This window comes from Ochotona princeps, chromosome 30 (assembly GCF_030435755.1).
Source record: "Ochotona princeps isolate mOchPri1 chromosome 30, mOchPri1.hap1, whole genome shotgun sequence".
In the NCBI taxonomy this organism is placed as follows: Eukaryota; Metazoa; Chordata; class Mammalia; order Lagomorpha; family Ochotonidae; genus Ochotona; species Ochotona princeps.
Genome location: NC_080861.1, coordinates 1321736 through 1344852, shown reverse-complemented (window position 1 = coordinate 1344852; position 23117 = coordinate 1321736). Strand labels below are relative to the sequence as shown.

At 55.1% G+C, this 23117-nt stretch overlaps 1 protein-coding gene across 1 annotated transcript; it reads left to right on the top strand.

The window, feature by feature from the left end:
• The first annotated feature begins 9955 nt into the window (after positions 1-9955).
• On the top strand, positions 9956-22670 carry MRPS22 (mitochondrial ribosomal protein S22). Its single transcript, XM_058657046.1, has 8 exons — positions 9956-10151; positions 11421-11584; positions 12484-12648; positions 16823-16966; positions 17517-17600; positions 19020-19165; positions 21858-21966; positions 22564-22670. The coding sequence occupies exons 1-8, from the start codon at positions 9980-9982 to the stop codon at positions 22657-22659; spliced, it is 1080 nt and encodes a 359-aa protein (XP_058513029.1). The 5' UTR covers positions 9956-9979; the 3' UTR covers positions 22660-22670.
• The last annotated feature ends 447 nt before the right edge of the window (positions 22671-23117 follow it).

Genomic DNA, 23117 nt, shown 5'->3' with positions numbered 1-23117 from the left:
CCAACTGAAGTTCAGTCTGTTATAGTTCTGATCCAGCTCCCTGCTTGTGCTCCTGGGAAAGCAGCAGCAGAAGGCTCAGGTGTTCAGGCCCCTGCAGCCACAAAGGAGACCCAGATGGGGTTCCATTGGGGAATGAATCAGCAGATGGAGGGGCTCAATCTCAATCTCTCTCTCTCTCTCTCTCTCTCTCTCTCTCTCTCTCTCTCTCTCTCATGTGTGTGTATGAGACAGAGAAAGAGAGAGAGAGAGACCCTGACTTTCAAGTAAGTAGATAAATCTTTTTAAAAACAAGCGAAGGGGTGCTGCCGGGGTGGGGTGGAGAAGGGTGTCAGGGGAGTTGCAGAGAGGATCATTTTGGATCCTGCAATTCCTGTTCCCCATCTTTCTGGGGGTGCCTCCCACGCTGGGTGTGCAGGACACGGCACGGAAGCCCCTCCGCCTGGGACAGTCCTGAAGACCAAGCACAGGGTGCCCAGCCACACCTGAGTCTCAGAACCGCGGGCGGGGAGACGCGCGTGCTGGGCCGTGCAGTGTCTGGAACTCCTGTTCACCCAGGCGCCGTGTATTTTTAACTGCTGAATCAGGCAACCTTCAAAAACAAGTTCTGTTTCACTTTCAATCCCCATGTTCATGGAGAGGTTGAGTGGCTCCCCCAAAGGCTGCCTGGAGCACCTGGTTCCAAGCCTTGGCCCTTGTCACTGCACACAGCTGCCACCTGCTAGAGCTAATTGCCTGCCCGGCAGAGCCTGTGTGAGGCCACCACAGAGCCTGCCTGCCCTTTCATCAGGCCAGCGGGAGCTGCCGGGGCCCTCCCTTCAAAGGCCACCCTGCCCAGCACTGCCCTGGCCACAGCTCTCCAGGTTTGCTTTTGACTTCTGCGGCTGACTGTGTCGCTGGGCATAGAGGTTCACTTAGGAGTAAGAAGGCACTGCCTCCTTTCCCCACTTGGAGGGGAGCGCCGGGGAAGAGCAGGGGGGAGCACCTTCCGGAACGACACACTGCCCTTTCTCCTACCCTGTCACATCTGTCTGCCAAGGCTCACAGCCACGCCACCACACGCCTTGTCCACTGCTATGCCCATATGCATATGGGCACACTGAGGCACAGAGCCCCAGGGCACTGTCCAGGTGGCATGAGTCTCAGGCCTTGCCAGGTTGCCATGAGGAGGGGTGGGGGAGAAAAGCCATGACACATGGGTCCCAGGGCATAAATCAGTCTTGCTGGGACAGGACCCAACACACGGGATCCCCTTGTCTCAGACCCTGCCTGCTTCTCCTGCCTTCACCATGGAGGAGGGCGCTCAGGTGGTACGGCTCTGCACCAGAGGAGAGCTCACACTGCAGCTCCCGCCCCTCTGCCCTGCCTGTGTCTGTGCACCCTGCTGGGGTCCCAGTGGTCCCAGGGCTTAGCTCCCTGCTTGACAGAGCTTGGAGGCATCTAGGTCTTGGCTTTCTGCGTCCCTCCCCCACCAGGGGACAAAGCTCTTTATCACTGTGTCAGCAGGTGCAGGAATGGCACTGGATTCTCTCTTCTGTGGGCCCAGCTAGTCCTCTAGACACCTAGCAAGGTGAGACAGCTGCAGCCTCCCACTGCTTGCCACCGCCAGAAGTCAGAGGAGCCGCTGCCGCGGCATAGTGAGTCAAGCCACTGCCCGCAGTGTTGGCAACCATATGGGCACTGGTTCAAGTCCCCAGCTATTCCAGCTCTGATCCAGCTCTCTGCTCATACACCTGGGAAAGCAGCAGAAGATGGCCCAAGTACTTGGGCCCCCGCCTCCCGCACGAGCGCTCTGAAGGAGTTCCAGACTCCTGGCCCTTGTCTTTTCCTGGCCCAGCGCTGATCATGGTGATCATTTAGGAGGTGGAAGATGTGCAGGGGTACAGGAGGCTTCTCCTCTCACCCACACTCATCCTCAGGGGGCTTCCTAGTGGCCCACCCGTGCTAGAGGCACACTGGAAAGCCAGCTCCCTATGGGATAGTGCTGGGCTCAAATTCGGCACAGGGCCACAGTTAGGCCCTGTCCTTTTCTCCCTGCCCCACTGGCCCGCCCCAGGGCCTGCACCTGGCAACCACTGTGCCCACAGGAGCCTCACCCTGACCCCGCCTCCTGACGCACACCGGGCCCACGCCCCTCCCTTCTGACATTCACTGCCCACGCCAGCCACTGGCAAGGCATCCCCATGTATTCTCTTTCTTGACTTCTGCCTCTCCCAGGTACCCTGAGCTTTGCCAACTGAGCACCTCCCCGAGGCCAGCACAGGGGCTCCTCTCTAGGGAGGTCTTGACCCAAGAGCCTGGGAGAGCCTCCCTGGAGCCTCTGACCCAAGGTTTGGGGGCACTGAGCTTGCCCTCCACAACCAAGGGATCCCTGCCACCTGCCACTTCCCTGCCCTGCCATGAGAGTCCCAGGCAAAGCCATGCCCACGGTTTGGGGTGGCCAAGTGCCACGAGACGAGCGAGGCCACTTCTCCAAGCTGTACTTGAAGAGAACTGGCTTTGGACAGGGGGCTGTGTGCCCAGATGTGGGCTTTGGACTATGTGACACTCTGTCTGCGCCCAGCTCCCGTCCAACCTGGCAGACCGGGTGGACAAGGCAGGCCGAGCTGCGTGCACAGAGGCCACGCACTGGACACCCACCGGCCGGGCACCCCAGGCTCAGCCGCGGGCAGGAGAGGAGCCGGTGGCAGCCCCGCGGCGGTCCCACAGCGCCACCTCGCGTCGCGCCGGGAGCCTGCGCGTGCTGTCGGGCGAGCTGGAGCGGCGTCCCTGGGCTCCGCTGCCCCGTGTCCACTACACCCCGCAAACCATCTTGGTCCTCCGCTCTCGCGTTGTAGATCTCGACTCCGAGATGCTCTTGCGCCCTGAAGCACCCCCAGAATAGGGATAACGGAGCCTGTTTTACAGGAGAGTCTCAGACCTGAGGTTCGCCCGTGGATCCCCACGGCCACTCCCAGCTTGGAAGCCAGCGCCAGTGTCCTTGTCTTCCTCCAGCGGCGGCTGCTCTGCGCAGGCGCACCAGCCCGCCTGTCGTGCAGATGTGGGTTCAAAGCCAGCGTGTCACTCAGCACCTCTTTGGTCCAAGTCACCGCACTGCACAGCCAGCTCTGGCCCCTCTTCCCCAGAAGTGCCTCCGCTCCTGCCACAAGGAGAGTCTCTTCCTCCAGGGAGGCCTTCTGCCTGATAATACAGCTTCCCTGATCTTCCTGCAGCCGGGTCAGGAGCCCCCAAACCATGTGCCATCAGACTGAGTGACCATGTCTGGCCCTATCCCCACCATGCCCGTAGCTCCCTTATCTTCAGCCAGGCTGGAGTCTCCTCCTGGCACGCCACAGACTCCACATTCACATCCTGCCTAAAGTGGGCGCTAAGCCCCCTCCCCTTACACGGGGCTGGGTGACGCACTTAATGAATGCAGCTCAGCCTGACGCTGTGTGCTCCTCAAGGCCGGGTTAGACAAGGTGGCATGGCTTTAGCTGGCCTCTCTCCTCTCTCTCTCCCTCCCGCTCTCTCTCCCTCTCATTTCCTCTCTCTCCCTCCCTCCCTCCCTCCCTCTCAAATTAATTAAAAATGTGTGTTCACACATAGACATGAACAGTCTTAGCTAAGCTGTGTTTCGGTAGGGGGATGGGTAAATCAGCCGTGGTCATCCCGGCAGTGGAGTGGGATCGTTGATCGGAAGAAAGGAGCCGCCAGGATGCAAAGAGGTGTCACGGTGAAGCAGTTAGCCGAGCACTAAGCCGTCTTAGCCAAGTCGGCCGGAAAAGGCTGTACGTGCGCGGACATTCCAGCAAAGACGGGACGGTGGCTTCCAGGAGCTCAAGGGAAGGATGCGATGAAGAAGTGAGGCTCTGGGGATGTTTCGGGTTCTGATATGGTGCCTACATCATTTGCATATTGAAGACCTCTGCAAAGAATGAACTCTAATGTGACCTGTTGCCATTCGCTGACAGGAAGGTATCAGTGATCACTCACTGACGTAACAAACACCCCACATTAACACCAGGGGTGAGGACAGAGGGGAAAGCGGAGACAAAACTCAGTACTTCCTGTACAATTTCTTTGTTGTACAGAGAATACTGTCCTGAAGTTTTAATTGATTAAAAAAAGACAATAGACTTTTATCAACACAAAAATACACAAAATTACTTAAAGAGAAGTAGTAACAGTGAATTAAAGGTTTTTTGAAATTTGCGTGAAAATTAAAATATATGGGATCAGTGCTGTGGTGTAGCAAGTAGGGCTGCGGTCCCGGCTGTGAGGTGAGCGTCCCACATGGGTGCCCGCTGGGGTCGTGGTCTGTGAGGTGAGCGTCCCACATGGGTGCCCGCTGGGGTCGTGGTCTGTGAGGTCAGCGTCCCACATGGGTGCCCGCTGGGGTCGTGGTCTGTGAGGTGAGCGTCCCACATGGGTGCCCGCTGGGGTCGTGGTCTGTGAGGTCAGCGTCCCACATGGGTGCCCGCTGGGGTCGTGGTCTGTGAGGTCAGCGTCCCACATGGGTGCCCGCTGGGGTCGTGGTCTGTGAGGTGAGCGTCCCACATGGGTGCCCGCTGGGGTCGTGGTCTGTGAGGTGAGCGTCCCACATGGGTGCCCCCTGGGGTCGTGGTCTGTGAGGTGAGCGTCCCACATGGGTGCCCGCTGGGGTCGTGGTCTGTGAGGTGAGCGTCCCACATGGGTGCCCGCTGGGGTCGTGGTCTGTGAGGTGAGCGTCCCACATGGGTGCCCGCTGGGGTCGTGGTCTGTGAGGTGAGCGTCCCACATGGGTGCCCCCTGGGGTCGTGGTCTGTGAGGTGAGCGTCCCACATGGGTGCCCGCTGGGGTCGTGGTCTGTGAGGTCAGCGTCCCACATGGGTGCCCGCTGGGGTCGTGGTCTGTGAGGTCAGCGTCCCACATGGGTGCCCGCTGGGGTCGTGGTCTGTGAGGTGAGCGTCCCACATGGGTGCCCGCTGGGGTCGTGGTCTGTGAGGTCAGCGTCCCACATGGGTGCCCGCTGGGGTCGTGGTCTGTGAGGTCAGCGTCCCACATGGGTGCCCGCTGTGGTCCCGGCTGTGAGGTCAGCGTCCCACATGGGTGCCCGCTGTGGTCCCGGCTGTGAGGTCAGCGTCCCACATGGGTGCCCACTGTGGTCCCGGCTGTGAGGTCAGCATTAGTGGAGAATGAGAAAACAAAATTCTCATAACTGCTACTGTTAGTTTTTAAAGATTTATTTTTTTTATTGCAAAGGCAGATTTATAGACAGAAAGAGAGAGAGAGAAAGATCTTCCATCAGCTGATTCACTTCCCAAGTAGCCACAATGGCTGGAGCTGCGCCGATTCAAAGCCAGGAGCTTGGAGCCGCTTCCGGGTCTCCCACGCGGGTGCAGGGTCCCAAGGCTTTGGGCCGTCCTCGACTGCTTTCCCAGGCCACAAGCAGGGAGTTGGATGGGAAGTGGAGCAGCTGGGACATGAACCGGCGCCTATCTGAGATCCTGGTGCATGCAAGGCAAGGATTTAGTCACTGGACCATCACGTTGGGCCCAAAAATTCTCATTAACAGTTGAGACGTAAAATGGTACTTTATGTCTACTTTAACAGAAAGTTTTGAAAGTTTATCCAAAAGTTAAATATTTATCTACTGTGGGATTCAAGACACAGATATTTACTGATCCGTTTTTTTTTTTTTCATCTTAGCCATCTGCCCAGGTGCATTGTGGCCTGGCACCGAGGGTTGATTTCCATGGGCCTAAGGGTGCTGAGTCCCTGCCAGGCCTTTAACCGTTGGAAACACCAGCTCTCAGTCTGAAGGACTTCCCGAGTCCCGACTGGACTGAAAAACGACCTCCTGACAGACCACCCGGTTCCGAGCCGATGGGAATTACTTTCAACCCAGGCCAGCACATCCCTCAGACAAACTGTCCCACATACCAAGCCTGACAGCGGCCAGCGCTGGAGTGGAGAGCCAAGTGCCGTCTATCACAGGCCATTTCCCCGACGGCGGTGACGAGGGGCACTCGCTCGGGCTTGAGTCAGTGGGGGCAGCAGGGGTGACAGGCAGGGGCCAGGCCCGGGGCCTTCGGCCTTTACTCCCTGCGCTAAGCAAGGAGGGGTCCGTCTGTCATCTCAGGCTGATCCAACCTTGGCCTCTGCGATCCCTTGCTGCTTTGAGGGACCGTCCAGTTGAGGGGACAGTTGAGGGTTACTGGATGCTGTCAGGAGAAAAGAAACAGTGTTGTGTGGAAGACAGATCAGTTGATAACTCGAGCTGGAGGAACTGACTCCTCCGCCCCCACCATGTCCTGCTGGAGCAGGCCGGCCTCCCCGTCCTTCGGGTGTCAGCCTGATGCAGAAAGCCATCTAAGTTCTGGAAACTCCGTGTTTTTCTTTACCCTGTGGAAGATGCGTGAACCTGGGCTTTCCTAATTATCAGCTGCCAGGGACCTCAGAGTTTAGGCTCATCTCTGCATGAATAAATTGAATGCTCGTGAGTGCTGGCCAGCAGGGGCCGGGGTGTTCTCACTGCTTTTCCATGTTCTTGCCCCTGCAGAAGTCGGAATTCAGAGCAGAAGCATAAACAGAGCGCACAGTGAGAGCAGGAGCGACTGCAGGGAGAGGGAGCCAGAGTAGGAAAAAGCCACGGAGGGGCACGTTAGTGTGGGCCTAAAGCCCAGGCTGAGGCCAAGCCCCGTCCCACGGCATCGTCTCTGTGATGTGATGGGGTGTGCCCTCTATGAATATACAGACTGGATGTGTGTGGGATTTTCCGGCAAGGAGTGCGGGGGCGGGTTGTTTACGGCACCTCCGTGTAGATTTTTCCTTCCACGTGGCCGTCATAGTGTGTCCTCCTTCCAGGTGAACAACACTGACAGGTAGGCAGGCGGAGTCACAGTGCGGGGGGTGACATTTCAACGCTCCTTCCCCATCTAGCTCCCTGCTGATTCCCGTGTCAGGCCTGTCACTTGCCAGGACTGACGGCCACCATGGCCTGCGAAGGCAGTGCTCTGAGTGGCCGAGAGGGGGTAGTGTAGGTCACAGGTGCCACCATCTCCATCACAGGTCAGGGCTTTCCTGCCTGTGCACGGCCTCGCGTGGGCATCTAGGCATGTCTTCAGGAGAGTGTGCTGCCAGCCACATGCCCTCGCTCTCCTAAAAGGCCACCCACTGTGCCAGCAGGTGGTGGTGGGCTGCGTGTCTGCCTCAGGCCTGTGGCCTCCAGCACAGCCCTGCAGCTTCTCAGCCAGACGCTACTTTCTGCTCCTCAGGGAAAGGAGGCAGGAGGGGCCTCAGATTCCCAACTCACCCACACTCGAGCCATTTCAGCTTCTTGCCTTCCGATGCAGAAGTCACTTCACATCAGCTGCCCACCCCTTGGCTTACCAATGCACACGTGGTGCTTCCTCGGCAGTCTCCTGCCATCCTGTCTCTTCTCGCCATAGAGTCTTCACTCTTTCCCCCGCTGCTGACCCATACCTAGAGACCCGCAGCAGGAACACGCGTCTCTGTGGGGACTTGTGGGCGATGGGCATGGGGGACTCTGCATCAAGACGGGAAGCTGGCAGAGGAGGACCCGGCGAAGGGCACAGTGTGGAAGACCACGTGGAGGTTGGGGGTGTTACTGCAGACTTCAGGGGTTCTCAGTGTCCCAGACTGTCCCATTCTCCCTTGGGCCTGGCCTTTCTTCTTCCCTCTCCCTGACTTATAGCTGCACTCCCCACTGAAAGCAGGCAGTTACGAGAGGGGGAAGAAGACGCTGGCAAATCCCCAGGACTGCGGCCGGCAGCACCTCGCCTCCTCGTGCAGGATGCGTGGACCCTGGGTTTCTGTCAGAGATAAGCCCTGACCCCAGGGATCAGCAGAGCCACTGACTCATTGTGCTCACTGACAGCACAATGATTTGAACTCCCGCCTCCCTGGACAGTTATTACCCGCTTCTCTCACAGACCAGTCGAAGGTGAAGCACCCCCGACGCGTCCTGGGCTGCCAATTGGACAGTTTCCATCCTTTAAAAGACCCAATCAGACAACAACATGCTCTTCTTGCCCACCGCGCCCTCCTTGTGTGATGAAAATCCTCACTTACAAGTTACTTCGACAAATCCCTGCTTGGAGTCCACTCCGACTGCTACACCCAGAGACTCCCTGCTTTCAATAAGGCTTCTGCTTTGCCTGCTCTCACTGTCCGTGTGGAATTTCTTCTTTGGCATGAGACCACCTTGAATCTAAAAGCTTAGGGAAAGAACACCAACCCTGGGGAACCACTGCCTGTGGGCTGAGACGTCACTCATGATACTTTCATAAACAGGAAGCCATTCTTGCCCTCTGGCTCCTCCCTGTCACCGCGGTGCCTTTTGTGGAACAGCGGGCGCTCGCTCCTGGCAGTACCTTCCTTCAGGTCTGCAGGATAAACCTGCCAGCATGCTGACTGTGCACGTGGGGTGCTGGCTCCCCGAGCACAGGGATATGTTCAAGGCCATGGAATGAGCCCAGGAGGAAGGCTACTCCTCATCAGTGCAGCAGCTGAGGGCAACACAGGAGCCTGTCTCCCTTTCCCTCGCGTCTGGGGTCCCAGCGGGGCTTCTGGGAGTCAGCTCCGTGTCCCTGCTTTTCTTGAACACTGGCTTTCCCTGCTAACCCACGAGTGAGCCTATTGCTGGGAAAGAGAAAAAAAGTCTGCTTCCACCTGTACTCTCACTAAATTGTTATTCACTCAAGCTTTTCTTTTCACTAAAATGATACAGTATAAAGTCCATGGATCAATGGAATTAAAGGTAAGTTTATTTTGGTGCAATTTTTTTTAAATCCATACATATGTATGCAGTTGGAATTATTGGGAAAAAATATACTTGGCGTTTGGTCAGCTAAGGAAGGTGGGCAAGTGCCTGCCTCACTCCCCTTTCCCCAAGGATTATGACTTTCTCATCCTTGGAACCTGTGGGTGCTACCTGATACAGAAACTGCAGCTGAATGGGAAGTGGAGCAACCAGGACATGGACAGATGCCCACATGGGATCCCAGCGTGTGCAAGCAGGTTGCTGAATGGGAAGTGGTGCCCATATGGGTTCCCGAGGACTTTAGCCACTGGGCTACCGCACTGGGCCCATTTCTGTGCTTTTAAACCATAAAATTGGTTATGATTTGCTACAGCAGCCCTTGGGGTTCACTCCTGTTAACTGTATTGTTTCACCCAGTCAGCTGTGTCTAGGGAAGTGTTAATTTAAAAACACCACCACGACCCTCCTGTCCTTTCCCTGCCCCTCCTCCCCTCCCTTCTACCCCACTCCCCGTACCCTCTTTCTCTTGCAAGGAAATCCTTGGCTCTCAAGAGAAAAACCGTGGCCCAGAAACACCTGCAGGCATCACGGGCTATCCGCGGGTGGGAGAGGCAGTGCTGGGAAGCACAGGGCACTGTCGGAGCTGGAGCAGCACCAAGCCCAGGCCCTGGCCTTCCTCTCCCAGAGAATGAGCTCCTGGTCCGGGGCGTGGCAGCGGCGGAGCTAGCAGGTGAGCCTGCCCAGCTACTGCCCAGGAGCGTTAAGGACCTGCTGCCACGCCTTGGGGTATCTGCTCCCCAGGCTCGGAGCTGCACATCAGGGCCATTGGCAAGGCAACAGAACTATTTAATCATTCACTCAACGTTTGCTGCGCGCACGGAGGTTCAAGGCTGTTACAATATAACGATAAAATATGTAGAATCCCTGGGGTGAAAAATCACGCGGATCCACGAGTGAAATGATCGCAAACTGGAAAGGCTCATGAAGGAATTGTTGACGAGAGTTTGAACGCGAAGTTGAAGAGGTATTTGGATTTAAACCCAGCGATAGAAAAGAGCCTGGGAGAACAAGGAAGTTGGTTACATAATGGCGGGCGACTCCGCGGCCAACTAAACTACATTTCCCAGAACGCAGCACACTGCGCCTGCCCGGAAGGCTCTGGAGCCGCTTCCGGCGCTCTTTAGCGCTTTTCCGGCGCTCTGGGGCCGCTTCCGGCGCTCTGGGCCGCAGGTGAACATGGCGAGCGTCAGGGCTCCGGCGTCGCTCTGGACCCTTGCGCTGTGTCGGCGCGGCCCGAAGCGGGCCTCCCTCAGGGCCCGAGCGCAGCCCCGGCAGGGTGGCCTGCTGCAGCCGCCGTCCCGGCCCCTGGAACCGGGACTGCCACGCCGCCTGCTCAGCCTCGGGCCGGGTAAGTCGGAGCGCGGGGCCGCGGAGCCTGCTGCTGCTCCCCGTGAGCGCGCGCCGAGCCTCGGCTTCCTCGGGGGGCGGCAGGCCCGGTCGCCCCCTCCGCTTGCTCGTTCCCTCCTGCAGCCCACGGTGCTGCCCTGCCTCCCCCGGGGAGGGCCGTCGCGGGCCCGTGGGCCGCGCCGAGAGGACGCGCGGGAGAAGGGACGAGGCCGGCTGCGCGGCGGTGACCCCGCTCCTACCACGATGGCAGAGGTTTGGCAGGTGTGGGCCGTCAGGGGAGGACACATAGGCCTCCCATCCACCGGCTCATTCCCAGCTCCCCGTCGTGGCTGGGGCTGCGCCGGGCTGAGTCTCCGTCGCCCGCCTGAGCCCTCACCTGCGCCTCCCCGGCGCGCGGCAGCAGGAGGCTGGGCTCTGATGGGCACACGCGAGCTGGCCACTGAGTCACTGGGCACGCAAGCTTTCCTGTCCCCCCGCTGCACGGCAGGAGATGTGGGGATGTGGCCACCAGGGGAGGAGACACCCAGTCCAGGGGCCTGAGGGCGCCAGCGTTCCTGGGCCAGCAGAGAGGGGTGCGTGGGGACTCATGCTGCTCTCTGTCGTCTCCTCTAAAGGAGACAGAGATAGAAATCAGGCAAGCTGAGTGAAGCAGAGCCGAGATTTGAGGCTCCTGTGCTGCCCCACGTGGCCCCTTCCCTGTCATCTCTGGTGAGCCGGGCCTCTGCTGGCTGCAACCCCTCAGCCTGGAGTTTCTTCCGCTTTGTTTCTGCGGCCGGTTGAGGCAGGTGAAAGCTGCCTATGACCTGCTGTTTCTTCTCTGCTTCCCCTGAGCCAGCCCCTCAGGCTTCTGCAGCGTTGCACTGAGGAGTACTGTTGGAGATGGTCTAGCCTCCAGACCTGGCTGTGTGTCTGGCCAGTCCTCTGAGCAGCTGCAGCGGCTGTGAAGCTGGGTATTGGTACCTGTTTTGTGGTTGCTGAAAGCATTCTTAGAATGTGTGCTGTGTCTGGCTCGTTGGAGACACTCTAGCTGGCAGCAGCTGCTGCCGTCATGGTGTGAATTGCTTCTTCCCCTAGTACAGTTGCGGGCAGAACCTGGGCCTGTGTCCTTACAGTAAGTTTTAAATGAAGTGGAAGGAATGAAAGGACTTGCCAAGTGCAGCGCCAGGGCAGACATGCCTCGAATGGCGTTTTGTGTTGACTCTTCTGCTTGGAGGTCTTACTTGCTTGCCAGTTGTGCTAGCTTCTTAAATACTGAAATCCATTTTCACAGAACATGGTAGCTCAGTGATCAAGAAACCCACATTTATGGATGAGGAAGTCCAGCGCATACTCGTTAAGATGACTGGCTTGGACTTGGAGAAAACTTTTAAGCCAGCTATACAAGAACTGAAACCACCAACGTATAAGTTAATGACCCAGGCACAACTGGAGGAGGTCTGTATGTGGGAAGGTCGCTACAGTACCTTTGCTAAGGAGACTTAGAGCCACTCTTCCACACATACCCCTGAAAGAGAGGCAGCCAGAGGAGCTGGGAGTGTGGCTCAGTGAGTGGGCTGGGGCATGGGCCAGGTGGGGGCAGCCAGAGGAGCCAGGAGCATGGCTGAATATGTGGGCTGGGGCATGGGGCCAGGCGTGGGCAGCCACAGGAGGTAGAAGCATGGCTCAGTGAGTGGGCTGGGATATAGGGTCAGGTGTGGGCAGCCTGAGGAGCTGGGAGCATGGCTCAGTGAGTGGGCTGGGGCATGGGCCAGGCGTGGGCAGCCAGAGGAGCCAGGATCGTGGCTGAATGTGTGGGCTGGGGCATGGGGTCAGGTGTGGGCAGCCAGAGGAGCCGGGAGTGTGGCTCAGTGAGTGGGCTGGGATATAGGGCCAGGTGTGGACTCCGGGTCTCCATCTTGTGCCCAGCCTGGGCATTTTTCCTTTTGCTTCCCTGCACAAGTCTCCTTTCTAGAGGTACTCGCGCTGGGAGTGTCTTGGGCTGAAGCTTTGCAGGGTTATGAGATCCTGTAGCACGGCCTCAAACTGCAGGATCCGTGGCCTCCTGCAGCCGCAGACACTGAGGCCTGTGTGAGTTGAACACCAGTATTAGAATGCCCCCCTTGGCTGTCTCAGTGCCGCTGGTCACAGCGAGGCGTGAAGCAGGGTGGTTGCCAAGGAGGGACGGGGGCCTTGCCGCTGGCCACAGCGAGGCGTGAAGCAGGGTGGTCGCCAAGGAGGGACGGGGGCCTTGCTGCTGGCTTGCCGCAGCATCCTGGCAAGTTACTCAATGCTTTGTGTTCTACAGAATGCAGTGACAGTGGTGCCCAGCTGACAAATATCTTTTATTTCATTAGGCTATGAGACAAGCAGTTGAGGCGGCGAAAGTGCGATTAAAAATGCCTCCGGTTCTAGAAGAGCGAGTGCCGATCAATGATGTCCTAGCTGAGGACCAGATCTTGGAAGGAACAGAAACAGCCAAATACGTGTTTACTGATATATCCTACAGCCTGCCCCACCGGGTGAGTTGATAGCTGACAGAATGGCCTCTGATGGTGATGGACTGCAGGGATCTAGTGGCGTGCCCGTGTCTGAAGCTGCTTGAGACCTTTCTAGAAGATGCAGTGTCAGACGATGAGGAATAGGCAAGTCTTAATGTCATCGTTGTCAGTTCGCTGTGGATTGTGACTCGAGACAACTTACCCCCACAATAACACGGTAGGGGTGACACAGGCAGAAACCCACCCCACAGTAACAGCAGGGGGACACAGGCAGAAACCCACCCCCACGGTAACACAGCAGGGGGCACACAGGCAGAAACCCACCCCACAGTAGCACAGCAGGGGGACACAGACAGAAACCCACCCCCACGGTAACACAGCAGGGGGGACACAGTGGAATGCTGGGTTTGGGAGAAGGGCCAGCCAGCTCCTACTAATTGATCTTTCATGACCATGAGAAGACAGGGTTTGAGCTTGGTACACATGTCTGTACACCGAAGTTGAGAGTCGGTGTCATCTGATTGACAGTGAAACAGGCGTGTGTCATCTGTCAGCAGAGTGCAGAGCTCCGTGTGTGTCACTCTGGCCACCCCGGCGTTCCGTCTTGCTGCACTTACAGGAGAGTGAACGTGTCGGCAATGTGACACCCGGTCACATGTGGGGCTCGCAGGTGGGGTCGAAAGCTGTGGCTCTGTGGCCCAGGCTGTGGCAGCTGGCCCAGTGAGGTGGACTAGTTAGTGTCTGTGGCGGTAAGAGCGCCCAGAGGTGCCCAGCTCCCAGGGCGGGGCCTGTCCTTTCTGCACCGTGAACAGATCCCGTGGATTTCGTGGCGCAGATCAGGAGTGTGGTGATGACTTCCCGTGCCGCCCGCCTGCCTTTCCCACCCTCCTTGCTTGCTTCTTTTGTCCCTAATTTTGTGGATTATTTTGATTTCACTTCAGTTACAGGCTTAACACTGGCTATTAGCTCATAGCAAGTAGGAAAGAGAAGAAAGTGGCCTACTGCCTGGTACTCCCTCTGAATGTAGGCAAAGGCTGTGAACGGAAAGCCCAGGCTTTCGGTCTTATTCATGTGGGTTACTTTCTTTTCTTTTTTTTTTTTTAAGATTTATTCATTTTTATTGGAAAGTCAGATAAACAGAGGAGAGACAGAGCAAGATATTCCATCCACTGATTCACTCCCCAAATGGCTACAATGGCCGGTGCTGCGCCGATCCAAAGCCAGGAGCCAGAAACTTCCTGCAGGTCTCCCATGCAGGCGCAGGGTCCCAAGGCTTTCGGCCGTCCTCGGCTGCTTTCCCAGGCCACTTGGAGGTGGGGGGAATAGCCAGTTGAGCCCATTTCTTAACTGGATTATTTGTTTTGTTGTTGTGTTTCTTTTATTTTTTATTTATTTATTTTTTATTTTTTATTTTATTATTTACTTATTTTTCTTTTTTATTATTATTGTATTTTTGACAATCTTTACATAGTTAAGTAGGGTAAAAAGGTTCAAGGGCTATAGGAAAGTGGGTAAGACTATCATTTCCATATTGATTGTTTCCTTCATTATCTGAGGTAAAGGGGGATTTTAAGGGAGAAGCCCCACCCAGTCTCCCACCCACCCCAGGTCCCGGATGTGGGGCATGCTCTGAGGGTCTTGCTCAAGTGGTTTTGATAGTTCACCAGTTATGAATTGCTGCCAATCTCGCCACTCCAAGCACGATGAGGTCGTTGAAGAATCCACTGATTGACATAGTCCATCATAGAGTCTCCATTTGCCCAGTATAGCTGCCAACATATAGCTGAAGTGGTTGATTGATTTATTCTGTCTTCTGTCTTTTCTTGGTAGGGTTCTGAGTCTGGCATTTTGATTGGGGGATCTCAAAAGAAACTTTGTCTGAGGTGTTCCCAGTCCAGATTCTTGTATGTACTAGCAAGCACAGGGCCCGCTACAGTCCATTGCCCTGATCAGCTGGTGGTTGCAATTGCTGGGTTGGTTCTGTCTTCAGCCCCGACTTCCACTGGAACCCATGGGTGTTGCAGTCCAGCCTGGTGCTGCCCAGCACATGCTCGGCCCTTGCATAAAGAGCAGTGGCAGCTTCAACTAGGCTGCAGCTCCCACTGTTGTGTTTCTTGAGCTCTTTATAGATCTTGGACATTAATCTCCTGTGAGTTACACAGTGTACAAACACTTTGCTCACACTTTTCTTTGCAGTATAGAAGCCTTTTATCTTGATGTACTTTCATTTGTTTCCTTTGGCTTTGAGCACCTGCTCTGGGGTCTCAACGGAGGCTTTTGTCTGAATATGTGTCTTGTAGCATGTCACTGGTATTTCCCTCTAGTAACTTGGTGGTGTCAGGTCGAGTTCTAGAACCTTGAGCCACCTAGGTTTCGTTTTATATAGGATGTGAGGCAGGGATGTTTGTGTTTCTCCACTCAGACATCCAGTCGTCCCAGCAGCATTGTTGAGGTCGCTCGCTCTTCCTGGCTGGACGTTGGGTTCTCTGCAGTTGTCTGAGGGTACTTGGGTTTACTCCGTTTGTTCTGTTCCCGGATGAGTTGTGCGGCTGTTTGGATCACCACTGCCCTGGAGTACACCTTGCAGTTTGTTGCTGTGATGCCCCGGCTTCGATGTGCTGTTTAAGCTTACCTGGGGATCTCTTGTGTTTCTGAATGAATTGGAGCATCATTTTTTTTCTAGCTCTGAGAAGGGTGCTGAGGGTATTTTGGTTGGGGTTGCATTGACTCTGTATGCTGCTTCTGGTGATGTGGGCATTTTGATGATCTTGATTCTACCAATCTGTGAACATGGCAGGTTTTTCTGTTTTGGAATTTTGTATTTCTTTAACATTTTGTATTTTTCATTGTAGAGATCCCTCATATTCTTGGCTAAATTTATTCCAAAGACTTAATTTTTTTTTCAGCTGTTGTAAATGGGACTGATCTTACAATTCTTGTGAGCCATGGAATTGCAAATCAAAGCTACTTTTGTGTGTTGATTCTGTATGCTGCAGCTTCACCAGCTCGCCCTGAGTCGCGTAGTCCCGCAGGCGTCTGGCTCCCTCGTGATCCTCCCTCTGCCATCAGGGCTGTCCTGGCTACTGGCTGCCCTGGCTGGCTGGCTGGCTGCTGGCTGCCCTGGCTGGCTGGCTGCTGGCTGCCCTGCCCTGACTGGCTGTTGGCTGGCTGGCTGGCTGCTGGCTGCCCTGGCTGGCTGCTGGCTGCCCTGGCTGGCTGGCTGGCCGCTGGCTGCGCTGCCCTGACTGGCTGGCTGGCTGCTGGCTGCCCTGCCCTGACTGGCTGTTGGCTGGCTGCTGGCTGCCGGCTGCCCTGCCCTGACTGGCTGTTGGCTGGCTGACTGCAAACTGTGTTGCTAAGCTCTGTCCTCTGGTCCTTCGGCATTTCCAGTTTCCGTTGTCTTCTCTCAGAATTTCTGTCAGACTTCTGGCAACCGAATTCGTCTGTCCTTTCCATTTCCCAGAGCAGCTTGGGTCATGTGGCTCTCCCCTATTCAGCCTTCTTGGATTGCTCCCTGGGTTTGTTCTTTCATCTCAAAAGACTTTAAACGTATTTCATAAAATAGTAAAATTTTTAGGACTTGGCTATGAGGAAGGGAAACAATCCGGAGAGTTCATAAATCCCACAGGAGCATTTAATTGAAACATTTTATGTCTGGACGTCCTTAGTATCACCTATTGTTGCTCAATTTCACTTTAGATTTCTGATTGCACAGTGATTAGTGAAGTAGCAGACCTCACAAAGTCTTTGAGGTTCCTAGTAGGATTTTATATTGTTGATTACAGGTTTTTTTCAAGATTTACTTATTTTTATTAGAAAGCAGATTTACAGGAAGGAGAGACAGATCTCCCATCTGCTGGTTCACTCTCCAAATGGCCTCAGTGTCTGGAGCTGAGCCGATCCGGAGCCAGGAGCCAGGAGCTTGTTCCGGGTCTCCCGCGCAGGTGCAGCGTCCTGAGGCTTTGGGCCGTCCTCGACTGCTTTCCCAGGCCGCAGGCAGGGAGCTGGGTGGGAAGCGGGGCAGCCGGCACAAGAGCTGGTGCCCGGACGGGATACCAGCGCTTGCAGGAGAAGGACTAACCAATATAGCCATCGTACTAGGCCTGATTACAGATTATTGCTTACTGGTCATGATGGGACATAGGAGCTCAGAATAAGTCATCATGGGCTCATGTTTGACTCTTTTCTATTTCAGCAACGTTTTATTGTTGTCAGAGAACCCAGTGGCAGACTACGCAAAGCCTCTTGGGAAGAACGGGACCGGATGATACAAATTTATTTCCCAAAAGAAGGTCGTAGAGTTCTGCCTCCAGTGATCTTCAAGGAAGAAAACCTTAAGGTAGTGTGATCCCTTCTGTAGAGACCATTGGCTCTGGCACTGCTGCACAGACATAGGGAGACATTGCTAATGATAATGTCTTTTGGGTTCTTTTTTTTTTTTTTCTATTTTTATTGGCAAGTCAGACATACAGGAAGATCCTCCATCTGTTGACTCACTCCCTGAGTGGCCGCAGCAGCCGGAGCTGAGCTGATCCAAAGCCAGGAGACTGCTCCAGGTCTCCCACATGGGCATAGGGTCCCGAGGCCCCTGTGCTCCATTCGCAGGCCATAAGCAGGGAACCGGAAGGGAAGTGGAGTAGCCGGGATAAGAGCTGGCACCCACATGGGATCCTGGCGTATGCGAGGCGAGGGCTTTAGCCAGTAGGGTACCGCACCGGGCCCTGGCTTCTTTCTTGTAACTGGCTTAACTGGGATTTGAATCCAGGAGTGACAAGCTTGTGCTTGGACACAAGATGGGGCCTCTGTGTGGCAGGTGGCATTGGGTAGTGGCAGGTGGGTTCTCAGCTCAGAGTGTGTCCCGTCTCATTGCGTCTCTCTGTGTGGTTCAGAACATGTACAGCCAGGACCGGCACGCTGATGTCCTCAACCTGTGTGTGGCGCAGTTTGAGCCCGACTCCAGGGAGTACATCAAGGTGAGTGCGTGTTCCGCTGCCACACAGGCTCCTGCAGGAGTTGACATTGCTGGCTTAGTGCAGTGAGCTCGGAGGGTGTAAGCTCTGACAGGGAGGCCAGGGAAGGGGATCTGCCAAGTGCACGGCTGCTGTGTCCTTAGGGTCACCCGGAAAGTTCCGGGAACTGAAGCTTGGAGAGAGAAGGAACCAAAGCCGCCTGCCCACGGAGTGGTGGGGACTAGAATGCGAACTTGACAATGAAACCACTTCTGTTAGGACTGAGATTTGCCAAGGGGAAGTACATCTGAGCTCCTAGGATCTTGTGGGTGTGAAGTATTCCCAAGGCAGCCCAGCTCGATGATGCCATGACTGCCATCCAGAGCACTGTGGGGAGGAGGCTGAGGGGTCGGGCAGGTCAGCACCGGCCAGCTGTCATGTGAACGGAGGGTTACAAAGTGCTCCTAGAAAGATCCTCGGCAGGTCTTTTTTTTTTTTTAAGATTTATTTTATTTGTATTGCAAAGGCATATATACAGAGAGGAGGTAAGACAGGGAGGAAGATCTTTCATCCGATGATTCACTCCCCAAGTGAGCCACAACGGCCGGTGCTGCTCCGATCTGAAGCTGGGAGCCAGGAGCCTCTTTCCGATCTCCCATGCGGGTGCAGGGTCCCAAGGCTTTGGGCCATCCTCCACTGCTTTCCCAGGCAACAAGCAGGGAGCTGGATGGGAAGTGAAGCTGCCGGGATTAGAACCGGTGCCCATATGGGATCCCAGGGCTTTCAAGGCGAGGACTTTAGCCGCTAGGCCACGCCGCCAGGCCCCCCTCGGCAGATCTTAAGCAGGGCTCTAGAGGGCAAAGCATGGAGTGGCAGGTGGAGGTGGGCGAGTGGGCGAGCTGTGTGAGCAGGCAAGAGATGACAGAACACTCGAGAAATGAGTGACCCTGCTTGTGTGTGCACTAGTGTGCGCGGTGGTGGAGGATGAAGCTGGAAAAGTTGATGGGAACACATCCTCTCAGATGCCCCCGAGGCCTCTGAGGGGGCTGATGGAGGGCGCTGACGGGCTGGGGCAGAGGGCAGGCAGAGAAAAAGGCCTGGTTTCTCTTCTCCTCTCGTGACCCAGAAATGGGGGCGTATTTCTGACGGGTATTTTAAGAAGTCGTCCCTGGCTCCTGGCAGTCAGCCTAGGGCTGTTTTGACTTGCTGCAGGCTGCCACCCTTCTGCAGTCAAGGCTGTCATTTGCTATCAGTAGGACAGCTCGCCTTAATGGAGCCGTCTGTCCACGGTGGGCTGTGCAGGGACGACCTACACCAGACCTGCTAGTTGGGGAGAGTGGGTGCGGCTGGGACCAGGGCTGGGTTTTTGCACGTTCTTGGGCAACACACATACGAGGGCGTCCCCGCCACTGCTCACGTGCTCATTCCGCATCTCGTGGCTAGGTTCACCGGCAGACCTACGCAGACGTAGAGAGGCACGGGAAGTACGACCTCCTACGCTCCACAAGGCACTTCGGGGGGATGGCGTGGTATCTTGTAAATGAGAAAGCGATCGATGGTCTGCTGGTTGACCAGATCCAGAGAGATTTGTAAGTATGCTGTGACAGCGAACGGACGTTCTTGCTCGGATGGTGAGGTCTGTGTTCAGGCTCTCCTCTTTTCCGCAGTGATTCCTTGGAGCTTTCAGTTGCCTGTTCATGTCTCATTCCTCTGGCATGACCAGTTTCCCAGTGTGTTTTTTTTTTTTTCTCCCAGATTTTATTTATCAAAAGGCAGCATCACAGGGAAGCAAGGTCAAGGAGACACATACGTTTCTCGAATGGCCACAGTAGGCAGGGTGGCCAGGCTGAAGGCAGGAGCTTTGTGCAGTCTCCTGCGTGGGCCCAGCTGCTTCCCCAGGTGCAGTGGGGAGAGCTGGATTAGAAGCGGAACAGCTCGCGCTACACAGTGTCACAGGGAGTGCTGGATTGTAGGTGATGGCTTCACCCTGGGTACCACTCCGCCAGCTCCTCTTCTCTGGGGTTTGTCCTTTTTGTCCCTGAGTATTGGCCTGTCCTGGGTTTGCCAGGGCTGCCGCTGAACCTTAGATATCAGAATGCTTAAATAGTGAACAAAGGAGAGAGACCGGGCGGGCTGCCTCCTGGTAGAGACAGTTCTCAGTAAAAGCCACCATTGAACTTAAGCAAATACTTTGGGTTTTTATTTCTTTTTTTCTTCCTGTTCGTTGCTTTTTCAATATTTTTGAGGCTCATGGAGTTTGGTGAAGAGCTGGGACAGCATGTGCTGTGTGTAGCAGGCAGCACTGTGCCCCAGGTCTCCAGCTCAGCTCGGGCCCCTGCAGCTCACTGTGCTTCAGTTCCAAGGCTCATGCCCCCTGCTTTCAGCAAGGCCTGGCACTTCTTGAGAGATAATGTGCTATAAACTTACTAAAGCGTAGTTTTATATGCACTGGGAAACCACAGTCCCTGTTGACTTTACCGTGATAACTCACTCTGTTGTGGAGGTCTGCAGTAGATCTGAGTTGCCTGTAGTGGTTGTTGTGTGATTAGAGAACATTGTTTTGGTTTAGAAAAGGTAAAATGATACCCACAGCAAGGCTGCAGTACGAAAGCTCCCACACAAAGCCCTGTGGGCGCCCCAAGTCTCCCTTTGCACCTGTGGCCTGAGGGTCCCATGCCTGTCACTGGATCTGCACCCACAGGGGGATTAGCAGACGGCCCTGTCGCAGACAGACCCCCTGGTGGCCGTCTCTGGGCTAGCCCGCCTCCCCCTGGCGGAACAGAGCTGCCTTTAGGGGCACGGGCAGGGCTGCCAACCATGACTTTTCTCCTGGGAAAGTTTCTGGATGATTCTGTGCTGTAACAAGGACCACTGCTGAGGTGTCCTCGTGTGGACCTTGCAGTGTGACCCATGTTTCTGTGCCAGCTCTGCCCGGAGCAGTCCTTGCCTGTTGGGAGAGGTCTGAGTACTTGGGCTAATGTTCTGTGAGGATTCCGGGCACAGAGCTGCCTGCAGAGTTCTGGCTGGACAGTGGAGGGCGCCCCAGCGCACCAGGGAGCCCAGGTCAGAACCGGGGCTCTGCAGTGATTTCAGACTCAAATCCACGGTGCTATGGTATTCAGTTCCTTTGAAAATCTTTTTGTAAATGTGAATTTATTGCTCATTTCCAATTTTTCTGTGAGGCCCAGGCACTGTATTTTAACATGGTCTTAATGAAGTCCTAGTGTGATTCTAACAAAAACCCAGTTAAGCTTTTTGCGGGGCCACTTACCTTAGCTCTAAAAGGAATTATTCTCATTCTTTATTTGGGGGAGATACTTTGTTGCTATACTTACTGGATTTTGTTAGGGAAAAACAACGGATTTGTAATATTGAAAAAAGATTTGTGTCTTTGAAAAGCAGATCATTTGCATGTGCTGGCCCAGATGGCCAGATGGCCGCAGCAGCCAGGTCCGGGCCAGGCAGAAGCCGAGCGGCCTTGGACATGGCAGCAGGGGTGCAGGCGCACGGCCGTCTACACTGCCTTCCCTGGCATGCCGTGTGAAGCCGCAGCAGGAGCAGAGCAGCTGGCAGCTTAGGCTCTGCCGAGGAGCAGCCCCAGCCGTGAGCTTCTGGCTCCCTGCGCCCCTCAGAACAGAGCTTTGCCAGAAGCGCCTTTAGGGTCAGGGTCTGTTCTGCCCGGCTCGGTCACGGAGAAGCAGGGAAGGCTGGGGTGTCTGCCTTCACCCGCCAGCACCTGCACTGCAGAGCCTCGGAGCACTTTGTCCAGCAAACGAGAGGGAGAGGTTGACTGGGAACAGGTGTGCTTAGGGAAGGCCGCACAAGTTCTAACGTCAGTGACCCAGGCTTTTCTGAAAGTGTCTGCGTGAGCCGTAATTGAATCCTTATTATGGCTATATCGTAAGTAGCTGTGATATGAATGATGGACAGATTGCTGATGAAAACTTTCCGATGTACACAATTACAAATCTGCTTTATTGGGATGTTGGCCTGTTCATGTTTTGCTGTAGTAGCCAGGTGGTCTGGATCCTGGCCATTTACCCACTAAGCCGTCTGCTGCTTGTGTGGGACAGAGCTGTGTGGCACTGCCAGTGCCTGGGACAGGCTGACCGGGAGCCCCTGAAATGGTGCCGGACTTGGAGCTGCTGGGAGGCCTGCCTGAGGCCATCTGCCTGAGTGCCCTCCCCATCTCAGGGTGAAGAACCTGAACTGTAATTCAGTCAGATCCACACCCACTTTCAGAGGAGTGCAGAGCTAATGCCGGGGCTCCCTCTCTCTCAGAGTCGACGATGCTGTGAGCTTGGTGCGGCTGTATCACATGGTGCATGCTGATGGCCGCTCGGCCCGGGAGGCGCACGCGCAGGCGGCTGAGGGAGTCGGTTTAATCAAGGTAAGGGCCCTGCTCTGTGGTGGTGAGCTGGGTTATAGTTAGTGGTGACTAAGCAGGTTTGAGCGCAGTGTAACTAGAGGCGGTAGGGTAGCAGGTGAGCTGGGGTCTGGATCGATTCAGCCCACTTGTTCTCTGGAACCCTGGTGAGGTCACCAGGTGAACAGCCCGTCCCTCAGAAGAGCCGTCCTTCAGCGTGGCCAGTCCCCTTGGGAAAGGAGCAGGCCTCAGCACGGTTTCCCAGAAAGGCAGGGCACAAGTGGTGTGTACGCTCATCTCCTCCAGTGATTGGGACAGGACACAGAGGACCTGGCTCCTGTCCCGCCTGGCGGTTCGGTGAGACGTGCCCCAGGTCCTGGTCCTGTGACAAGCCAGCTGCGGGACTGAGAGACAGTGAGAGACGTGCCCAGGTCCTGGTCCTGTGGCGAGCCACACAGACCTAGCAGGAGCAACAGCGTCATGATTTTTTTCTAGCCGTGCTGTTAGAAAACCTTTTAAACCTGGCATTCTTGGCTGTTACAGAAATGCTGCTTGACATTGGAAACTATAAATACTATGTGCCCTAATGCTTTCTAACTTTTTATTTATTTATTTGCACAGGTCTTCGCAAAAACAGAAGCCCAGAAAGGGGCATATATAGAATTAACACTGCAGGCTTACCAAGAAGCAGTCATCAGCCAGTCTGCAGCTTCATGAAAGTAATTTAAGTACACTCCATTTACTAATTCACATTTGTTTTTGTTAATATTGGACTAAATGCTTAAAATGTCAAATAAGGCCTATTTGTAGTCTTCTATAAAATGTCAAGTGAACTGTGTTATGCTACTCATTTGCTAGGCTGGTTACCAGGGTCTAACTTAAGCAGCCCACGGGTGACACGTGTAGGCACGTTGGCCTGCAGGGAGCCTGGCTGCCCGAGTCGGAGAGGTTACTTCTAGGTCATGATGATACTGGACGATACATAGTTTGTCCTCAGCCCTGTCAAATGAGAGGCCTGTTTTCATAATTCATAAAGAGACTGAAGCATCTTCATTAATCCAAAAGGTTTTATGAGCTGTGGTCCAATGACAGTATGAAAATTTACTTAACAAGGAAAGCGGCGATCTAAATGCTGCACACAGCAATGCAGGGCCCGTCCTAGGCGGCCGCCAGTG

Coding starts and splice junctions, on each gene's coding strand:
- MRPS22 (XM_058657046.1), top strand. CDS start 9,980: ATGGCGAGCGTCAGGGCTCCGGCGTCGCTCTGGACCCTTGCGCTGTGT. Junction 12,649..16,822: donor CCTACAGCCTGCCCCACCGG/GTGAGTTGATAG, acceptor TTTCTATTTCAG/CAACGTTTTATTGTTGTCAG. Junction 19,166..21,857: donor GACCAGATCCAGAGAGATTT/GTAAGTATGCTG, acceptor CCTCTCTCTCAG/AGTCGACGATGCTGTGAGCT.